This window comes from Macrobrachium rosenbergii, chromosome 15 (assembly GCF_040412425.1).
Source record: "Macrobrachium rosenbergii isolate ZJJX-2024 chromosome 15, ASM4041242v1, whole genome shotgun sequence".
Lineage (NCBI taxonomy): Eukaryota > Metazoa > Arthropoda > Malacostraca > Decapoda > Palaemonidae > Macrobrachium > Macrobrachium rosenbergii.
Genome location: NC_089755.1, coordinates 23,071,527 through 23,090,937, shown reverse-complemented (window position 1 = coordinate 23,090,937; position 19,411 = coordinate 23,071,527). Strand labels below are relative to the sequence as shown.

Below are 19,411 nucleotides of genomic sequence, written 5' to 3'. Positions count from 1 at the left end.
CCAGGTACCCCGGTAGAGGGCGGGTAGTCGTATCACCTGACCATATATTAGCGGGACCGCCAGTTTTGAATTTTCTGTCGAGATCGAGAATTACAGCTATATGTAAACAACAGGTAAGTTCATGTATAAAATTCATAATTAGCAACCAAAAAACTGCAGAAAAAGTTAAGTTAGAAGGCAGTCGCCGACGTGGAGCTACTATATAGGGTAATTCTATATACTAGCTCCGTGCCTGTTTTTACCTTTTCAACTGGTTTTTCTACACTTTTAGGTGTTCTGATACTGGCGGTGCATCTGTTTGTTGTCGGCCAAATGGAATGTTCCTTCACCGTGTTTAGTACTGACCCGGGGGGGAGTTGGGTACCCATACGTTAACAAGTTATTGCACTTGCTGGACGGGATATGAACCGTTCGAAACAGACGTACCCATGCTCTGTCTTGTGAAGATCGCGTATGGAAACCCCTTGTTGGATGGGCTTAAGGGATTAATTACAGGTTAATTAGACTCGAGCGCCAATAATGAAAGGTAAATTCATAATTAGCAACCAAAAAACTGTAGAAAAAGTCAAGTTATAGTGCCGTCGGCGACGCGAAGCTACCCTATAGTTGTACCCTATACAGTTCTACCTTTCACAAAAATATTCATTGTAAATACTAAAATTCTAGATATTGAAATGAAACTCCACAAAAGTGTTGCCAATTGGTGATACATCATATTGCTACTAATGCCTATAATGGTTACATACTGCCTTAAACACACAATGGAGCAGTGAATTTGGATCCCCAAACTGTAGGATTACCTCATAGCCAATGTATTAGAATACATCCTTAGCCTCAGGCTAGGCTGTATTTCACTCTTTTTGAGTTTTCCCCACCCACAGAGCACAGGTCTCCCAATATGGTCTCCATAATCCTAAGATAGCCTATAGGCTAAGCCTAGGCTAAGGGGATTCAGTTCCACTGAAACTAGCCTAAACCTAGCCCACCGATTGCATACCAAAATGAACAAGGATACAGATTCAAAATACAATAGGCCTGTGACATGGGCCTAGGCTTAGGAAAATCATGGCTATTTTCAACTCTAGAATACCGGAATGGCATAGCCTCGGCTATAACCTACCTTTTTGGGTGGAGGAGCATCAGAGTCTCTCACTAGCGGTGGCAACTTTGGTTTCGCTTCAATCTCCTCCTCCACAACATTAGCTTTCCTCTTTTTAGCCATCTTTGTGAAGAAACTACTATTCCCTCTTTATATGAAGAGTCTGTACTATAAACAAAGTTCCAAAACAGTTACAAGGTCCTAAAATGTTTTAGGATACACTACAGTGCATTTCTTGATACGCGTAAACACATGGACTGTATGTATAGGTAGCCCGTGTGGCTTCTTCTTCTTCTTGCATTGTAGTAGTAGTAGTAGTAGCTACCACATCCTTTTTTAAAAATTGAAAAGCTACTTTTCGTTTCTTTTTTGCTTTCTAATTTTTTGGGTGGGAATCGATATAATTTCAACTGAAATCCTTTGAAGATCTGAAAGAATTAAATAAGGAGTTTCTTCTTTCCTATGTCGATCATGTGTTGTGTAAGACGAGTATCTGTCCAAGTCAGTGCATTTTATGACGCTTTGACCAACTGTTTACCACCTTTTAGCTTATTCTGTAAGAATACATGCATATTTTATTATTATTATTATTATTATTATTATTATTATTGGTAGTAGTAGTAGTAGTAGTAGTAGTAGTAGTAGTAGTAGTAGTAGTAGTAGTAGTAGTAGTAGTAGTACAGTTGTTGCCCTTTTAGATTGGGGTGGTTCCCAAAAGGAACAACTTTTTGGTTTCACGGCAAGGCTTTTTAGGGGTGAGATTTATATTAATATATTCTACAATTAATTTTTATCATATCTTGCATTATTTTACAGAAGAACATAGTGTACCAAAAGTAGGTGGACAGTAGATGATAACATTTATTTTGAGATTACTATACAGTTTTATTAAATAAAATACAATTAAATTTTTGTAAACAATTATTACATTTACAATAAAATTTTATTGTATGCAATAATACAATACAAAGGCACTGAAAATTTTATTAATGCAGGTGCTCAAACTGCTGTCCATCACAATTTACATAACTCTGAAGTCTACCTTTAAGCTTCGACAAGTCTCTTTGGACAAGTCTTCAAGAGAAGGTTAATGCAAGGAAAGCAAGAAGAAATGGAACCAGTATGGGTCACCAAAGAAATAAAGAAAGAAATAAGCCAAAGAAGGATACATAACAAATTAAAAAGGAAACCCACAAGCACAGAAGAAAAGAGATACTATGATAGACAAAAACAAAAAGTACAGATAATGATAAAGAAAGCATTTGAAGAATATGAAGAAAAGGTAAGGAATGAGACAATTAATGATAAAATCAGACATAGGAAAACAAGGGGATATTTAGACACACTGAGAGGTAAGACCACCTCAGAAAAAGAATGGATCAGGATATACGACGAAAATAAGCAAGAGATTAAGGATGAAACCCTAGCGAAAGAGCTTGTCAAATTCTGGAAGACAATATACCAAAAAGAAGAAAACAAAATAAGAGAGCTATGGAATGGGGGCAAAAGAGAACAGTATAAACACGACATGGAAGAAATGATGAAAACACCAATGGCAAGATTAGGACAGCATGTGACATACCATACATCGTTAAGAGAACACATGGATGGAGTGTGCGACCTAACAATGACAAAAATTAAACCCATGGAAGAAGTCAATATAACTGGAGAAGATGTGAAAAATCAACTTGAGATGAAACCAGTTCTGTTCAAACCGTTCTTACAAAGAGAATTGGCAGAATGTTTGAACAACACACTGAAAGGCAGGAAAACACAGAACAGCTGGTTTAAGTAAAAAACAACACTTACACTCAAGAAACAACATCCCACAGTCAAAGATCTTAGGCCAATTTCATTAACTAGTGTGTCATATAAAATTTTCATGGGGATCCTGAAAACCGAAATAGAAAAGCATATTAGAAATATAAGAAAAACACATGAACTGCAATCAGGCTTTACTACACAAAGAAGAGGAACTGATAATTTGTATGCCTAAATATATTGTATACAAGAAACGTACAGAAGATAAGACCAGTTATTTGTGGTATCAATAGGCTTCCAAAAAGCACTGACTCACTTAACAGAAAAAAGTACATAGAGGCCATGATGAAACATAGGCTACATGCAGAGGTAATAAGTGCAGTAGCAAAGATACATACAAATGACATGACAAGTCTATGCCTCAACAATGTAGAGCATAGAGCTCAATGTAACAAATGGAATAAGGCAGGGGTGCAATGGCTCAACCATATTCTTCCTGCTAATAACTTATTTGATAATTGAAAAATTAGAAAGTACAGCAAAAGATTTCAGGAATGAAGTTATAAGGATAGTGGCACTATTATATGCAGACGATGGATTAATCGTAGGACACACCCTTGAAGAAATAATAAAAGCAATACAAACCCTTATGGAAATAGTAAGTGAATGTGGCCTAAATATAAACAAAGACAAAAGCAACATAATATTCAACGACTGGTATAGTATTGACGATGTGGAAATATGCAGCACATAGAAGGAATAAATATAGTTAAGCAGATAAGATACCTAGGTGTAACGATCAGCAACATGAAAGACAAAAGCTTCAGAGAACAGATAAAAAGGGCCAAAATTAAAGCAAAGCAGATGGCAAATATGGCTAATGCAGTCATCCGTAAAATCTGTAGCAGGGTAAAAATAGGAAAACTGTATTGGAAAGGATTAGCGATGCTATCCTTCATGTATGCCATGGAAGTCATGAAACTCGACAAGAAAATCATAAATGAAACACAAAAAGCAGACAATCAAGTATATAAAACAATTCTGAAAGCACCGAGTTACACAGCAAGTTGTGCGTTAAGATCCAAAATAGGGGCATCTTCCTGCCACTCATGAGATATGAAGAATAAAATATTCTACCTGAAACGTACACTTGGAGCGGTGGAAATAGGCTCCTATACGAGATAACCATGGATCAATACGAAAACAAGAAAACCCTTGGGTTCTGCAAGTAAAAGAGTATATGAAAGAACTAAACATAAACTTAAGTCAAAGTGAATCGCTTAAAGGTAAGCAGCTAAAAGAAATAATAAATAACTGGGACAGAGAAGCATGGCAGAGAGAAATGAGTGACAAGACAACATTAAGAATCTACAGAAAATATAAAGAAAACATAAGAGAAGAAATCTGGTAGGATAACTGAAAAAACAATGCTGACCAGCAGGGCTAGACTAGGCACACTAAAATTAAATGATAGGAACAGCCTAAAAGGGAAGATACAAAATGTTTGTGCTGTGGGGAAAAAATGAAAACTTAGAACATTTCTTACTCTGCTGCCCAGCATATAATGAGATTAGAAATAGATATAGTTTTGTGCAGCAGCCATATCAGGAAAATAAAGAGGTATTGACACCTACTATATACTTTTATTTACGGCTCTGCTGAAGGGGCAAATTGAAAATAGGGAAGAATTTACAAAAGAATTATGGCTTTACAGAGACAAGAAAACTTAGACAAACACAAAGGAGGAGTAAAACGAGAAAGGGAGCCGTTTCAAAGGCAAATCCCGCCTACTACTACTACTACTACTTCTACTACTACTACTACTACTACTACTACTACTACTACTACTACTACTACTACTACTACTACTACTGTGGGTATTAATTTCTTGAAATGCCTCTCTGATGTAATTTTTCAAATCACCAAAACTTTGTGGTTTTCGACTATAAACTTTGTCCTTGAGTACTCCCCAAAAGAAAAAGTCTATTGGGGTAAAGTCAGGTGAACGTGCTGGACAATCAATTGGTCCTCATCGGCCAATCCAGTTCTGGGGAAATGTTTCATCGAGATACTCACGGACTGCTCTTGAATAATGTGGAGGGGCCCCACCTTGTTGGAAATAAAAGGCCATGTGAATTGCCCTGTTGTTGTAATTGTGGAACAATTTGATTTGTTAGAATTTCGAGATACTTATCGCCCGTGACTGTTCCATAAAAAAAATTGGTTCTAAAATACTTGAAGTCGAAATACCACCCCAAAACAGTGACACCAGCCTGGTTTATCTGTTATTCTAATGTTAAATGCATGTTTTCACTATACCAGTAAGCACAATTATGGCTGTTAACTTGACCGGATAATTTGAAAGAAGCTTCGTCGGACCACACAGTGTTATCTAAAATTATTATTCAGCATGATTTTACTAAATTGCATCGGCATTTAAATTACTTGCCATTATGGGTTATCTGAAAAGAAAAAATATAAAATTTAAATAATTTTAGTTATAAAATTTAATATAACACAAACGCCAAAGTTATAAATATAAGAAACACCATCGTTAAAGTATAACCCTAACATAAACCCTATTCCACCTACTGTCCACCTACTTTTGGTTCAACCATGTACACACACACACACACACACACACACACACACACACACACATATATATATATATATATATATATATATATATATATATATATATAATATATATATATATGTATATATATATATATATATATATATATATATATATATATATATATATACATATGTGTGTGTGTGTATGGAGCACATATAACTGAATCACGAAAGTGTGGAACGTGATGAATATATAAATAAAGATAAAATTCACGAAGGAAAGGGAAACACTGGAGTGCTGTGAGGCCTTTCGACTGTCTGTTGTCCTTTACTTAGCTAAGTAAAGTACGACAGACAGTCGACAGGCCACTCTGCAGCACTCCACTGGTTCCCTTTCCTTCGTGATTTTATCTTTATTTATTTAATATATATATATATATATATATATATATATATATATATATATATATATATATAGGCTAGTCACATTAGAATTAATTGTGTGTGTGTGTGTGTGTGTGTGTGTGTGTGTGTATAGCCAGATAACACATTATACATGATGGGTTGCTACAAACACACAATGAAGTATGAGTGTAGCATTGATCAATGAATTTATCCTCTTATTATTATTATTATTATTATTATTATTATTATTATTATTATTATTATTATTATTATTATTATTATTATTATTATTATCAAAATAGCTTTACCAGGCCTCTGAGCTGATTATCAGCTCTTGTAGGGCTGGCCCGAGGGATTTGTTTTTATTCAATGTTTTTTTATGTATTTTGTCAAAAAGTTTATAATAGGAGTAACTTCAAATGTTGAAGTTTAACAAAATTTTACTAATCGATTTATTTCCAAAACTTGATAATCACTGCTGATTGCATTTTGGACATTCACACAACAAATGTTTGTTATCACTACCTTACACTCTGAGCATTCAGGAGCAGGGTTGTGTGGATTATTCATTAGCTGTTCGTGTGTCAGAAGAGAATGACCTATTCGGAGACGTATCTGAACTACTCGCGTATGTCTCTCCCTAGGTGTGGTGAACTCCATTTTCCAACACTAAGTTTTATTTGTTTTAATTTATTACTTTGAGGTTCTTTATTCCATACATTTTGCCATTTATTTTTAGTGCTTATTTTTGTGTTATATAATGAGTAATAGGGATAGTCACACATGATCTTGTCATGTGGTGGGTTGCTAGGCTGCTTTATCAGCCTCTTCATATCCTTTAAACCCCATATAGGCAGGGATCCAACATATTTCTATATTTTTTCCCATTATTATATAATTTATGGTGTAGTACCTTAATTTGTGGTACAATATTATTTTTTAGTTTGTAACTGAACAGATTTTATAGCGCTTCTTGAGTTGCTAAAAATCACAGAACTTGCGCACAACTTTGCTGAGGCATTATCAGGTAGAATTGAATTGAATATAGAATTTAAGCCAAAGGCCAAGCACTGGGACCTATGAGGTCACTCAGCGCTGAAACGGAAATTGACAGTAAAAGGACTGAAAGGTAGCAGGGAAGAAAACCTCGCAGTTGCACTATGAATCAATTGTTAGAAGAGGGTGGAAATTAAGATGGAAGAAAGAGAATATGAAAGGAGGTACAGTAAAAGGAACGAAAGAGGTTGCAGCTAGGGTCCGAAGGCACGCTGCAGAGAACTTAAGTAATGCCTACAGTGCACCGCATGAGGTGCGCTGACGGCACTACCCCATTATCAGGTAGAGAGAATTAATATGTTTTGTTTTGGGATACTGCTGTATATCCCACCCGTATTGTGATTTAGATCCGTCTGTGTTTATTGCGTAATGCGGCCGTTTTCGGGTTGTATGATATATTGTACTGTATGTTGTCTATGGTGGTTCTGTGGTATAAATATTTCAAGTGTGTGAAAATTCTTATTTTATTCATAGTCCAAGGGGGAGGTTGTTTCAATATTGAAGGTAACTGCATATTTATATGCAGTGACTCACACAATCTTTTAGCTCTAATTGGGAAAGGTGGTGAGTGATTGTTTATTAATACGTCTCTTAATTTAATTCTTTAGGGAATCACTTGCCTGAATTCTTAGGGCACTCTTCAATGTTATTAATTCTCTATGGAGAGACTGTGGTAGTTCACTACATTCAACTTGTAAAGATGAGTTTGGTGAAGATATGGAGGCTCCTGAACATATTCAAAGGCCTTCGTTGTGAACTGGATCTAAAGTTTTCAGCTTTACGTCTGATGCTGAGCCATGTATTTCATTTCCATAATCAATCGTAGACAACGTTGATGCTTTATACAGTATAGTTAGAGTCTGTCTGTCGGTTTCCCAAGTAATGTTGGATTTTTTTTTTAATTAGATTTAATGGTCTTTTACGTTTTGATTTCATGCATGTCATGTGGGCTTTCCCATTTAAATGAGTATCTTACTTATCCTAAAAATTTAGCAGTTTGGCCAATTGGTATAGTATGATTTCTGATTTTTAAACCCATTTCTTCCCCTTTTTTCCACATTTTATTTTAATGCAACATGCCAGCTCGAGTTTTATCTATGAAAAATTTAAAGCCCACAGATGAGGCCCATTCAACTATTTTCATTATGGTTTTATTAATTATTGGTTCTGCATGTTTTATGCGAGATGTTGAATAATATGTATATAGCAAAATCATCCATATAGGGATTGCCTTTAATTCCAATGAGTAGATTGTTACTGATATCATTTATTGCGAAAGTAAACAGTGCCACTAAGGACGCTTCCCTGTGGAACACCATTTTCATCAATTCTCACCTGAAGAGTACGATCTGTCAAAAACTTTTGGATAAATTTAGGTAAATGGCCACGGATGCTATTTTTATGACAGCGACAGTAATCTGTTTTTGTTCAAATCCTCTACGTATGTCGACTTCCATAAGTCAGATAGAAAATCTAATGTAGATCTATTACATTGCGACATGAATTGAGTCGGGTCAAAATTTTATTTTCTAAAATGTGCCATGTTAGCATTTACCATGTTCTCTAGAAACTTGCGTAAGCAACTTGTTAAAGAAATTAGTCTGTAATTATTTAGATTACTGGGATCCTTTCCAAGTTTTGGGAAAGGAATTATTATGGCATTTCACTCTTCTTCTGGAAATAAATTTCGAATCCATAAATGATTGTAAAACTGTAAAATGTATGGCTTTGTCAAAAGTGCTAAATGGCAGATCATTTCAAAGCAAATACTGTCACCTCAAGAAGTGTCCATCTAAATTTTAATCATTACTTACATTTGCTAAGTTTTCTTCTATTACATTACTTATTTCTTTCGGATCGAGTATTCTTTTTCCATCTCTTATTATGGCATGTCTAGATGGTTTAACATGAGTACCATTTATTTTCCTGAATTTTTTCCATATTTTTTGGCATGGGACTATTATTAGAGAGAATGATACATATTTCCTCCATGAAATGATTCTTCATTCAATAATTTCTTTTTTTAAATTCTGCAGATTTTTTTGTTGTTGTATAGAGTTTTTAATGTATCTATTTCCCGTTATGATATAATCATTATTAGAAAATTTCCTTCTAATACCGTAATGTTTCATTAATTCTACTGAATATTTGTATTCAAATTATGTAGTCGTCGCCCTATTGCGTTTTTTTATTTTTATTAATTATGCTAGATTATCAGATCGTCAAGGAACTGTGTTTTGTTGGATGAGATTTTGATTTTGGTATTGCTTTATCAGCAGCATTTTTAATAAATCAAAAATAAATTCATTAGTTTCATTATGATCTTTTAAAATTTAAATACTCAAATGGTGGAGTATCCCTAGTGTGCAATTCACATCGCTCCCAGTCTGCTTTATAAATGTTATAAGGGACATGCTCTGCAGGACTATTCTGTAATGAGGAAATTAATATTGGGAAATGATTACTGGTGTACAAGTTTTCTTTCACCTGTATTCCAATCAAATCTGTCGACTAGCTGCAAATAGAGTTAAGTTTTCCGAGGAAAAAGTTCCCTGTGTTTCTGAATAATGTGTACTGATTCATCATCATTTATGCAGCATATGTCATTTGAATCCATGAATTCTTATAACTTACTTCCTTCTCTATTTGGGGTTGTAAAATTATAGTCCTATATTGGACTGTGAGCATTAAAATCACCTACTGTTAATGTAGGTTCTTTGGCATTGTTAAGTAATTCTTGAAGTTTATTAGTGTTGTAATTTTTATTAGGTTGTTGTATAGATTATAAATTACATAATTATCGTTATTTATTCGTATTCACTACCCGATATTTGCAGGTCAGCAATGTTTACAGGTACTGTGTCATAAAATACTTTGCCACTGTAGCTAAATTTCCTTCTTCCTTTCTAGATGTACTGTGGGTGCTAAAGTGTATTTACCTATTGTTGATACTGTTTTATTAACATGTTTCAAACATATCATTGGTTCGTATTCTTTTAGTAATCGTTGTATTTCTCCTAGATGTAATCTGGTCTGTAGCCATTTAGGTTCCATTGTGCAATATAGCTATTGAAAATATCATATATATTGTATTATCAGCTTGGATTTTTTTCTGATAATTTACTAACGACGTTTATTTGTTTTTCTTTGTAATATATTAAGTGTTCAATGCACATGCAACCTTTTTCATGAGTGTTCAAATCAGTAGTTTCTTTTTTCCTATATTTCATAAAAAATTTTTATCATGTTTGAAAGCATCTCTTGTTATGTTTTTGCTCTTACTGTACAATTCAATGTAATATTCATTACATCCACATGTGTTATTGTTATCATCCATACTTCTTGCTTCATTAACTCCTGTGTACCAATTATTGGTGACAGAGTAATCTCTTCTCCCTTGACACAATCATTCTTATCTATGACATGGTTCTCTTCTACTTCTTCGGTGTTTTGGATATCTGCTTCCATAGGTTTTACTATTATTTTAGGAGATTAAGGTATGTCCTTAGCTTGTTTTTGTTTTTTGTTCTTTCTTCATATCCTTTGTCTTTGGTTTAGCTGGTGTTTCTCTAATGATAGTTGGTTTCCTGGCTTTGGGTGGTGGTCTCTCTTTTTATCTTTAATTTACGGTCCATCACAACATCCCTCTGTTACTTCTGTAGTAGTATCTTCTTGTGCTCCTATCTGCATTAATATTTCAAATGAACTTATTAATAAAATATTATCCCTATCATCTGCACCTGTTTCTTGATTCTTTACCATTTCAGTTTTTTCCGTAAAGTATTTATTTCTTCTTGACATTTACTTTTGTGTTTTGTCACTTCTATCTGTATGTGTTTTTGTTTCATTACTGGTTCCAGGTATTGAAGAATGTGTACATCTCTTAGCAGACTTCTGAATTCCTCTAACTTTTAATTCTAATTTAGCCTCTTATAGACATCTTTGTTCTTTCTTGTAATATTTCCAATTCAGAAGGCTACTGAGTATAAAATACATGCACTCTTTGGACCTTGCGTGATGATCTGACCCACAGATTATACATTTCGGTTCACTGAACCTCCATTGTGTGGCATGTTCGTCGGATCCACAATACGCACGTACAGGATCATTTCGACAATTTTTCTTTGTATGCCCATATCTACTACAATTTTTGACACTATAGTGTCTCTGGGACATGTAGTCTTAATTCTCTGTTTTGGCCCAAATTTTATATTTTTCTGAGGTAAATTTTGACCCACAAATTTTTCTTGTGATTCTTAATATTTGTTTCTTGCTCTCTTTACTCGGTATAATATACAATTCACATTCTTGGACTCTGGACTATCTCCTCTTAAGAGTAACAGCATATTCTTTTAGATTGGTTCATTATTGTTTTCAGGAGTGCTTTCATAATATCATTTATTTTATTTTTACATTTATGTTATCTATGGTTTTTATAGTCAAATAGTTCTCAGACTGATTCTTTGTCGTGGCTTCTAAAAAAAAACCACGAGTTGTCCTTTATCTGCCTGAAAGACATTTCTGTCGTTGAATGCCTATTTAATGAATAATTTTCTAATTTTAGGGCTGAAATTTTCCTGTTAGTTCCAAGGTTAGAAAGAAGCCTTGACCAGCTTCCACTTCCAAAGAGGGCCAATGTGAGTCAAGGATGAGTCTTGACGGTGTTTACTTTTTAAAATTATTATATGGTGTTAAAGTTTTTAAAAACTATCCTAATTTTGGTAAACTGGGTTTTCTTGAGAATAGTTCGTTGCAATGCCAGAAGCCGTAAGGACGGTAGAATTAGTTGTCACAGAACGAAAAACATCAATTTCGTCCAGGATGAGGCCCTGGCACCAGGGAGGCCCAACTGGGGGTGGAGCAATACTGTGGCCCATAGTAGTAACTGCTTTGGGATCTTCACCTGGGCATACACCATATCCTCAGTGCCTTAGGGGTCGTCAGTCCGTCGACATCGGACCTTGCACTGAAGGCATGGTTAGCCCAGGACCCACTTACTGGGTTAGCCGAGCATAAAAAATGCATGTAGGACCGTTGCCAGTAGCAGCGCCGTCGCTAACCACTGTCCCGATTTGGACCATCAAATTTCTTTTGATAAGACGAAGATTATATTCAAGACGCATAATGCCAATATAAGAAGAATAGTAGAGGAGGCACTCATCAGACAGTTGGATACTTCCTAGCGTAACAAGGCCTTCACCTCTGAAGACATTTTTACAGACCGCCCAGTATGCCTGACAGCCAATCCTCTATTAGATATTTTGGAGGAAATTACTTCTTCGGTCAGTAAGCAACTCAACTATTTATATAACAAGAAGAAGACGCCTTCAAGAAATGATACTACACAAGGAAGACCCCCGGACTGACAGTTTCAATTGCTCTGTTAAAAATTTGTATTTTTACTTTTATTTCTTTGTAAACTGCAATTATTGTTGTTTATTACAGCTGGATAGGACCTTCGTGAAGGTCGAAATCTCCTATTATATTTATTCACTTAAACTTGTTTTTATACAGTGGTTTTTTCTTAAACCAAAAGAATGTTTCTTTTACACGAGTCAGGCCCTAGCGAGACTAAGATTAAGGTTACCATTTTCTTTATTTTACGAGTTGTATTAGAGAAAACGTCTGAAAGCCTATTCTCCGTTATTTAATTTGACAAGTAATATGCGAAGTAATTACAAGGCTAATATAGTATAAAAATTTATGGATCATCAACACATCCAAAGAAATATTAGAATACAATTATCTTTAATGAATGATGTATCCTAATATGTGGAATTATTTCATAAGAGTACTTGCAGTTATTAATAACTCTAAGAATCGAAAAACTCAACCATGATGCCTAGAATTCTACGTGGGTTGATGCTGTCGAGACTCCTCTGTTAACTGGGTAATCTGCTTGTGAAATGCAAAATCTCCAGAATTAAGTAATATGGATATAAAATAAATGAAAAAATTTGACATATTTGAGAGAGAGAGAGAGAGAGAGAGAGAGAGAGAGAGAGAGAGAGAGAGAGAGAGAGAGAGAGAGAGAGAGAGAGAGAGAGAAACTTGCAATTGAGCAGAATCTTAATTTTTATCAAGAACTAATACGTTATTTACAAAATGACTGGTTATAAATCAGTTACTACTCTTGTCGAGAATTTTCTTGACAGTAACTCAGTGAATCTGGCTCTTGTCCGATGTTCTGGGCCTGATACAAAGTCTAACAAAGACACCGACACTGAACCAGCACAAACAGGCGGCGGCTATAATAAACGCACGGGCATTTTCAAGATTTATTACAAAAAATAAACTATGGCAATACAAAAATATACCTAAGATATTCACATTTATGTTATCACCAAAAATACAACCAATTTACATGAACATTACTTTAACACTGGCTATGGCTGGGCTAACAAACACTGATAACCACGTGGTTATCGAGAAATACACGAATCAAACTCACAGAAAAAGGAATTGCACCAAGGTACTCTCAGCGCTTTACTTTAAATCTAACAATGTAGGCTTTGCTACCAATGACAAATTCTGAAAGTAATTCCATACACAAAGAATGAATCCTGGACTGCGTGTGGGTCGCTTACCAAGACAATAAAAATTGTCTAAAATCTAACAAACTTACTTGTATTAGGACTTAAACGAGTGATTGTATACAGCTCTACCACTGGACATGATATATGTCCACGCAAAATAGAGGATGGCCTCGATTAAGACCAATGGAAATGACAGTGAGGGAGACATTTTCTAGAGATTCGGCTATCAACCGGCTTTCTGGTTCAGAGCCCACCTAGGGGTCTTTCCGGCTCGCTTAGTTGCTAGGAGAAGAAAAAGCACGAGGTCCTCTGCAGCAGCTTATATATGCCAGAATGTTCCAAAGTCAGATTTACAAGGACCTTTCTACAACTAAATTTCTTAGGTGCAAAACTCCTGTTAATTGAAAGTGCAACCTACCGTACACTTTCCATAAATAAAGAACACGTTACAAACGAAATAATTACAGCACCTTTAAACTCAGAACCATCATGTGCTTCCACGTCAGCCCGACTCAACGTGTAGTCGGCACATACGATTGCAATTTCTACTGATATATTAAAACTACTAGATGGGAGTTTTATGTTGGCAAAATCCCTGCAGAAGTTTGTCGACAACTCTGGTAAATATTTCGGTTGTATTCAAGTTCAGAATTACGAAGCGACTGAAGGACTAAAAATCATACCAGCTGGAGAAACAAACATTACTGCATAGCTTAATTACAGTCATCATTTGGTAAATGTTTATCATTAGCGTAAAAAAGGAATTGCACATAGGGCCATCATTTTTAATGGTTGGACAGTATTAAAACTTGCGGTTTGGCCTCTTCTGAATAAATTTGCACTATCTAATTTATTAGCACAAATTTGCAAGGAATGGAATGAACAAGCATTCTATTTTTCATGTATATAATGGCAAGGATCCCTGTTTCTCATCTGAAAAAATATTTTAATTTTTCCATTCATTTTTTCACGACTTATTTTATTATCTCTCTTGTAACTATAAGACATCACAGTTCGTGGTTTAAAGCGCCTTCAGAGGATATTCCTGTTGGTTTCCTGAGCTTATCTAGTCTGGGACCCATGGCCAGGATTTTGCATTTTGAGATAACACCCCTGCTATATTTTGTTTGACCCTACAGGCATCTTTGGCAGGCTATTGGACACCTGAAAGTGATGTTGAACACTTTTTTCTGGCTGCGTAAAATCTGTAGACAGATTTTTCTGCAAAACGTCATTGAATATCTCGGAGCATATTATCTTACGGGTATGGGGAATAAAAATTAGTGTAACTCCTGACTCAAAAGCTCAATTGATTATAAACTGTGTTGTTTTCAATGTGAGAAAGAGAGAGATGCGAAGGGTAGTCGAACAATGACATTAGTCAGTAGTTTGCAGAGGCAGAAATCAATACACGACAAGGCAAAGGAACTGAATGATGAAACTGCAGTGTTAAAAGTCATGGGTCATGGTGACCAGTGTATTGATTTAATTGCTCATGACTTTCGTTGCCATAATAGATGTATGAATGAATTTATGAATAGGCGGCCAAAAGTTAAAAAGCCAATTTCAACTTGCAATATACGATTAGCTTTTGAGAGGTTATTATCATAGAATATCAGATAACCTCCTCAAAAATGACAAGCCATGTATCTAAGAGGCATACAACAATTTTGTCTGAGTATAGAATGGACAGCGATTTTTCACTTTCATTTAGAACAGAGGGGTTGGTCAAGCGTTTGCTAAATCATTTTGTGTCTAGTGTACAAGCTGTTAATCGAAAAGGAAGAGGAAACTTAATTTGTCCCTCTAACTTAACCGTTAAATATATGTGTGAACAGTCAGAATTAGATGAATCATCTGGTGATTAAAATGATGTAAGAGAAAGTAAAGAGTATTGTGTTATTTCAAATGCTGCATATCATATTGCAAAAAGTGTAAGAAAAAATGTGAAATTATTAGAAAGGAAGAGAGGTCAGAATGAAACAGACACTCTTAGTATGTCGTATGCTAGTGCTTTATTTCATATTTGTACTGACCTTTACAATTTGATAGCCTGGTTAGTTACCGAAGTTGATGACTTGACTGACCCTGATGGTCAAGTTCCCCTCCCCTTATCAGATAAAGAAAGAGTGCTGAACGTAGCACAAGATGTTATTGGTGCATAAGTAAGCAACCATACCAAACCTGTCTAATCTGCCATCACTCCCTGAGACACTTGGAGGAGCCTGTCAAGTCCATGATTCTACAATTGAAACAAAAGTAGGGAGTGTAATTGGTGAATTATCCTGCGCTGAATATCTTTGGAATGATTTCCAGAAAACTCTGGGAACAACGGCCCAACTATGGATTACGTATTTGGGACGGTGCTGATTCTCAAATGCTGTATCATCGCAGAGAGGAATGGATATTGGGAAGGATCCTTACGAGAGACTGAGAACATGTTACCCAATACATTATCATCTGGTCACACTAAATTTATGTCCTGCCTGCCAATCTATCTGGATGAAATGAACAAACTACCAGAGCATTTCCCATAATTACATTGTGAGGCGAGGTACGAGTCAGATACAGAGACTACAGTTTACTGATTTATTTACAAAACTTTCATACAGGTCAATAGCTCGTGCGAGCCGCAATGTAGCTCCCGACCTCTGACAGGTCGAGAAAGGGATTGAATTTAAGCATCTGTGTTTGTTCACAGACAGAAGTATATATGCAAACTGATACAGAACATTTGACTGAAGATCATATATGTATGGTTGGAAAGCTGGCATAACAATACATACAATGGCAATAATACATAGATCGTGATAATAATCACAATGGAGACACAGTATGTGCAAACGTTGTTTCTCTCGACCGCATGGTTTCTCTCGCAGGTTGGTCATCATGGGATAAAGGAGATTTTGATTATAAGTGTGTGTGTAAGCCTGCACATGTGGGCGCTAAAGGACTCCCTCCCCAGGAGAGGCCTACAGCTATAGGACAGTGTCCTGTATCAATGGAAACCTACATCGTTCTTCTGTCTACTGTCATCTGGTATGCCTTGGGTCATCTCTGAAGGATGTGGTGTGGTCCTGAGTAGGCTGGGGAGAGGGGGGGCGTCTGTGTGAGTCTACTCATATGAACGCTTATTTTACATTCTGCAGATCGTTGGGACGTACACCTTTCTGTTCACATGGTAGGTTGTCTTTACTGGCATTATTCTCTCTATCATTTTTCGGGTGTCGGATGACAATGTTGGGTTTGTTTGTTCATGGAAGACATCTGCTGGCAACGTCAATGCTTGGCTCTACAGGACTTCTGCTGGAGATGAGTTGAATGCTGCCTGTGGCATCGTTCTCAGGCCCGGTAGGACCCAAGGTAGTTCCTTCCTCCAGCTGGATGGTGTTGACGCAGTTTCTCAATAATGCGTCTGGCACGGTGCTTGCTGAACCCTTCAGGTACTTGATGGTGCAGGAGTGCTCAGCTATTGCTGAAGGTGCTGTTGCTGTTGCGCTGACCATGCTTCTGCTGACTTAGTGAAGGCGTGCACCAGCTGTTGATGGTCCATCTGCACCACGAACTGTCGTCCCTCAGGCATGTGGCAGAAGTAGCGGACTGCTTTGTGGACTGCAAGGAACTCCCTGTTAAACGGTGAATGCTTCCGTTACACTGCTGTTAGCTTTTTGCTGAAGGCCAGCGGGCGATGACCATCATCAGTGTCCTGCTCGAGCATGGCACCCATCACTGTATGGCTTGCATTGGTTGTCAGAGTGAGGGACCCATGGGGCAAAGGGAAGATTAGTGTTGTTGCAGAGGTTATTGCTTCTTTTGCTAGAATAAATGCTTTATCTTGATTTTTTGCCCAAGTTAGCTTCTTTTTATTTCCTTTAATACGTTTATATATAGGGCTCATTATTTTGGGAATGTTAGGTATAAAGTGATGGTAATAATTTATTAAGCCTGAAAATTCTCGTACTGATTTCACTGTTGTTGGTTTGGGGAAGTCTATTATTGCTTTCACTTTTTTCTGGCAGAGGCTTAATGCCTTCTGGGCTCACTTGGTGTCCCAGAAACTCTACCGTTTTCTTTGTCCATTCACACTTGTCTTCCCGAAAATGAGTCCATTTTCTTTTAGTATTTGTAGCACTTTCTTAACGTCTTTGAGATGTTGTTTTAAGTTTGGGCTGGAGATTAGTATATAGTTGATGTAGACCATGAAGAATAGAAGGTCTTCAAACAGTTTGTCCATCAGTCTCTGGAATGTTGCCCCTGAGTTACAGAGGCTGAAACAGCTGTATTCAAATGTGTAGGTGCCAAAGGGGGTGATGACTGCAGTGTTCTCGATATCTTCTTTTGCTATCGGGACTTGGAAATACCCTTTTAGCAGATAAATTTTCGTGTAGATTTTTGTTGCTTTCATTTGGTTTGTTATGTCTGCTATGTTTGGCAGTGGGTATCTGTCTGGTCTTTTTTTGACGTTTAGCCATTGGTAGTCTCTGCAGAGGTGCCATGTTCCATCAGATTTTGGTATCATGTGTAAGGGTGATGCCCATGGGCTAGGGGCTTTCTGGCATGTTCCTGCTTTTCCATTTCTTTGAATACCTTCTTTGCGTAGGTGAGCTTCTCTGAGGCCAGCTGTCTGAATTGTGAGTGGATTGGGGGACCTTCAGTCTCTATGCGGTGCTGGATACTATGTTTTGCTGGTTTTGTCAAGTTGTGCTTCAGGTCTTCCTTGAATATGTCTTCGTATTCCAATACAAGTTCTCGCATTTCTGGCAGTGGGACGTCAGTTGCAATGGGCATATTTGTTGACCTCATTGAGTCACCGGTGGTTTGGTTGTGTGTGGTATGTCTGCTTGGCTTTTGAGATGGTGTTGGTGCTGTTCTTGGAATCAGCTGTTTAGTTGCTATGTCCACCAATAAACTGTGTGCTGTTAGGAAATCAGCTCCTAACAACACCATCATCACGTCTGCAGTGAATGAAGGACCAGTCGTATTCTTTCCCACTGAAAGCAATTTTCATCTCCAACCTTCCGTAAGTTGTCAGTGGTGCTCCACTGGCCGTTGATACATGGAGGTTGGTGGGGGTGTGGGGCTGAGTCATTCGTTCAGGCTGACTGGGATGAACGATTTGCATGCTCCAGTGTCCACCAAGAACTCCATGTCAGATCTTTCGTCTTTTAGAAAGAAGCATGTGGATCCTTTTCTTTCTTACCTGGAAGAAAGACAGCAGTGAGCAGGCACAGCTTATCTTATGAGGCAATCAGTCTGCTCATCACTGATGTTAGTATGGATGGGTCGCGTGTGAGACCCTACAGCGTGTTTTTTGAGAATAGGCAGCCTTTGCCACATTTTTGGGCCTTGTTTCCAAACCTCCAGTGGAAAACACATGCCCTCTGGAGGTTCTTGTTTCTTCTGCTTAAGCTTCCCTTTGCTGAAATGTTTGGATAAGCTTCCTTTGTATATGGGGTTGGCTGGGTCTTCTGGCTCACTGTCTGATTCCTTGTCTGTTGTCTGCTCGGTCCGACGTGGTGCTGCTGGCTGCTGGTTGTGAGGAGTCCACTGTTCTGTGGGCCATACGTATTTCATCAACCATGATTAAGAACTCTTCTATGGGCATGGTGGAGGTTTTGAGCATGGTTGCTACTGTCTAGCAGGGTAGTTTTGTGAGGAGTACCTCCCTCACGAGGTCGAAGGATGACTTGGGTAGGCTGCCCATGGTGGGCAGCGTGATTAGCCGCTGCAGTTGCTTGTACACTTGCGATGGCCATTCATCTCTTATCAGGGCCCCCACATGGTTGAAGAACTTCTTGGCTCTCTGGGTGGGTGGCATACTGAAGGATGACTTTAGCTGGTCCTTCAGTAGGTCGTAGGTGATGGGGAAATTTAATTCTTTGAGCCATCCTGCTATCTGCTTGAAGGTGTGTCGCTGAGGTGATTTTCTTTGTGCAGAAAATCATTTTTGCCCTGAAGAACCATACCTCTGGGT

The 19,411-nt window shown here is 37.2% G+C and overlaps 1 protein-coding gene across 1 annotated transcript in view; it reads right to left on the bottom strand.

Moving 5' to 3' along the window:
* The window catches only part of LOC136846459 (ribosome biogenesis protein BRX1 homolog), an 82,369-nt gene extending 80,978 nt beyond the window's left edge, over positions 1-1,391 (bottom strand). The window contains exon 1 of the mRNA XM_067117254.1: positions 1,121-1,391. Coding sequence (XP_066973355.1) covers positions 1,121-1,222 — 102 coding nt within the window. The 5' untranslated portion in view covers positions 1,223-1,391. The remainder of the gene's footprint in view (positions 1-1,120) is intronic.
* Positions 1,392-19,411: the final 18,020 nt, after the last annotated feature.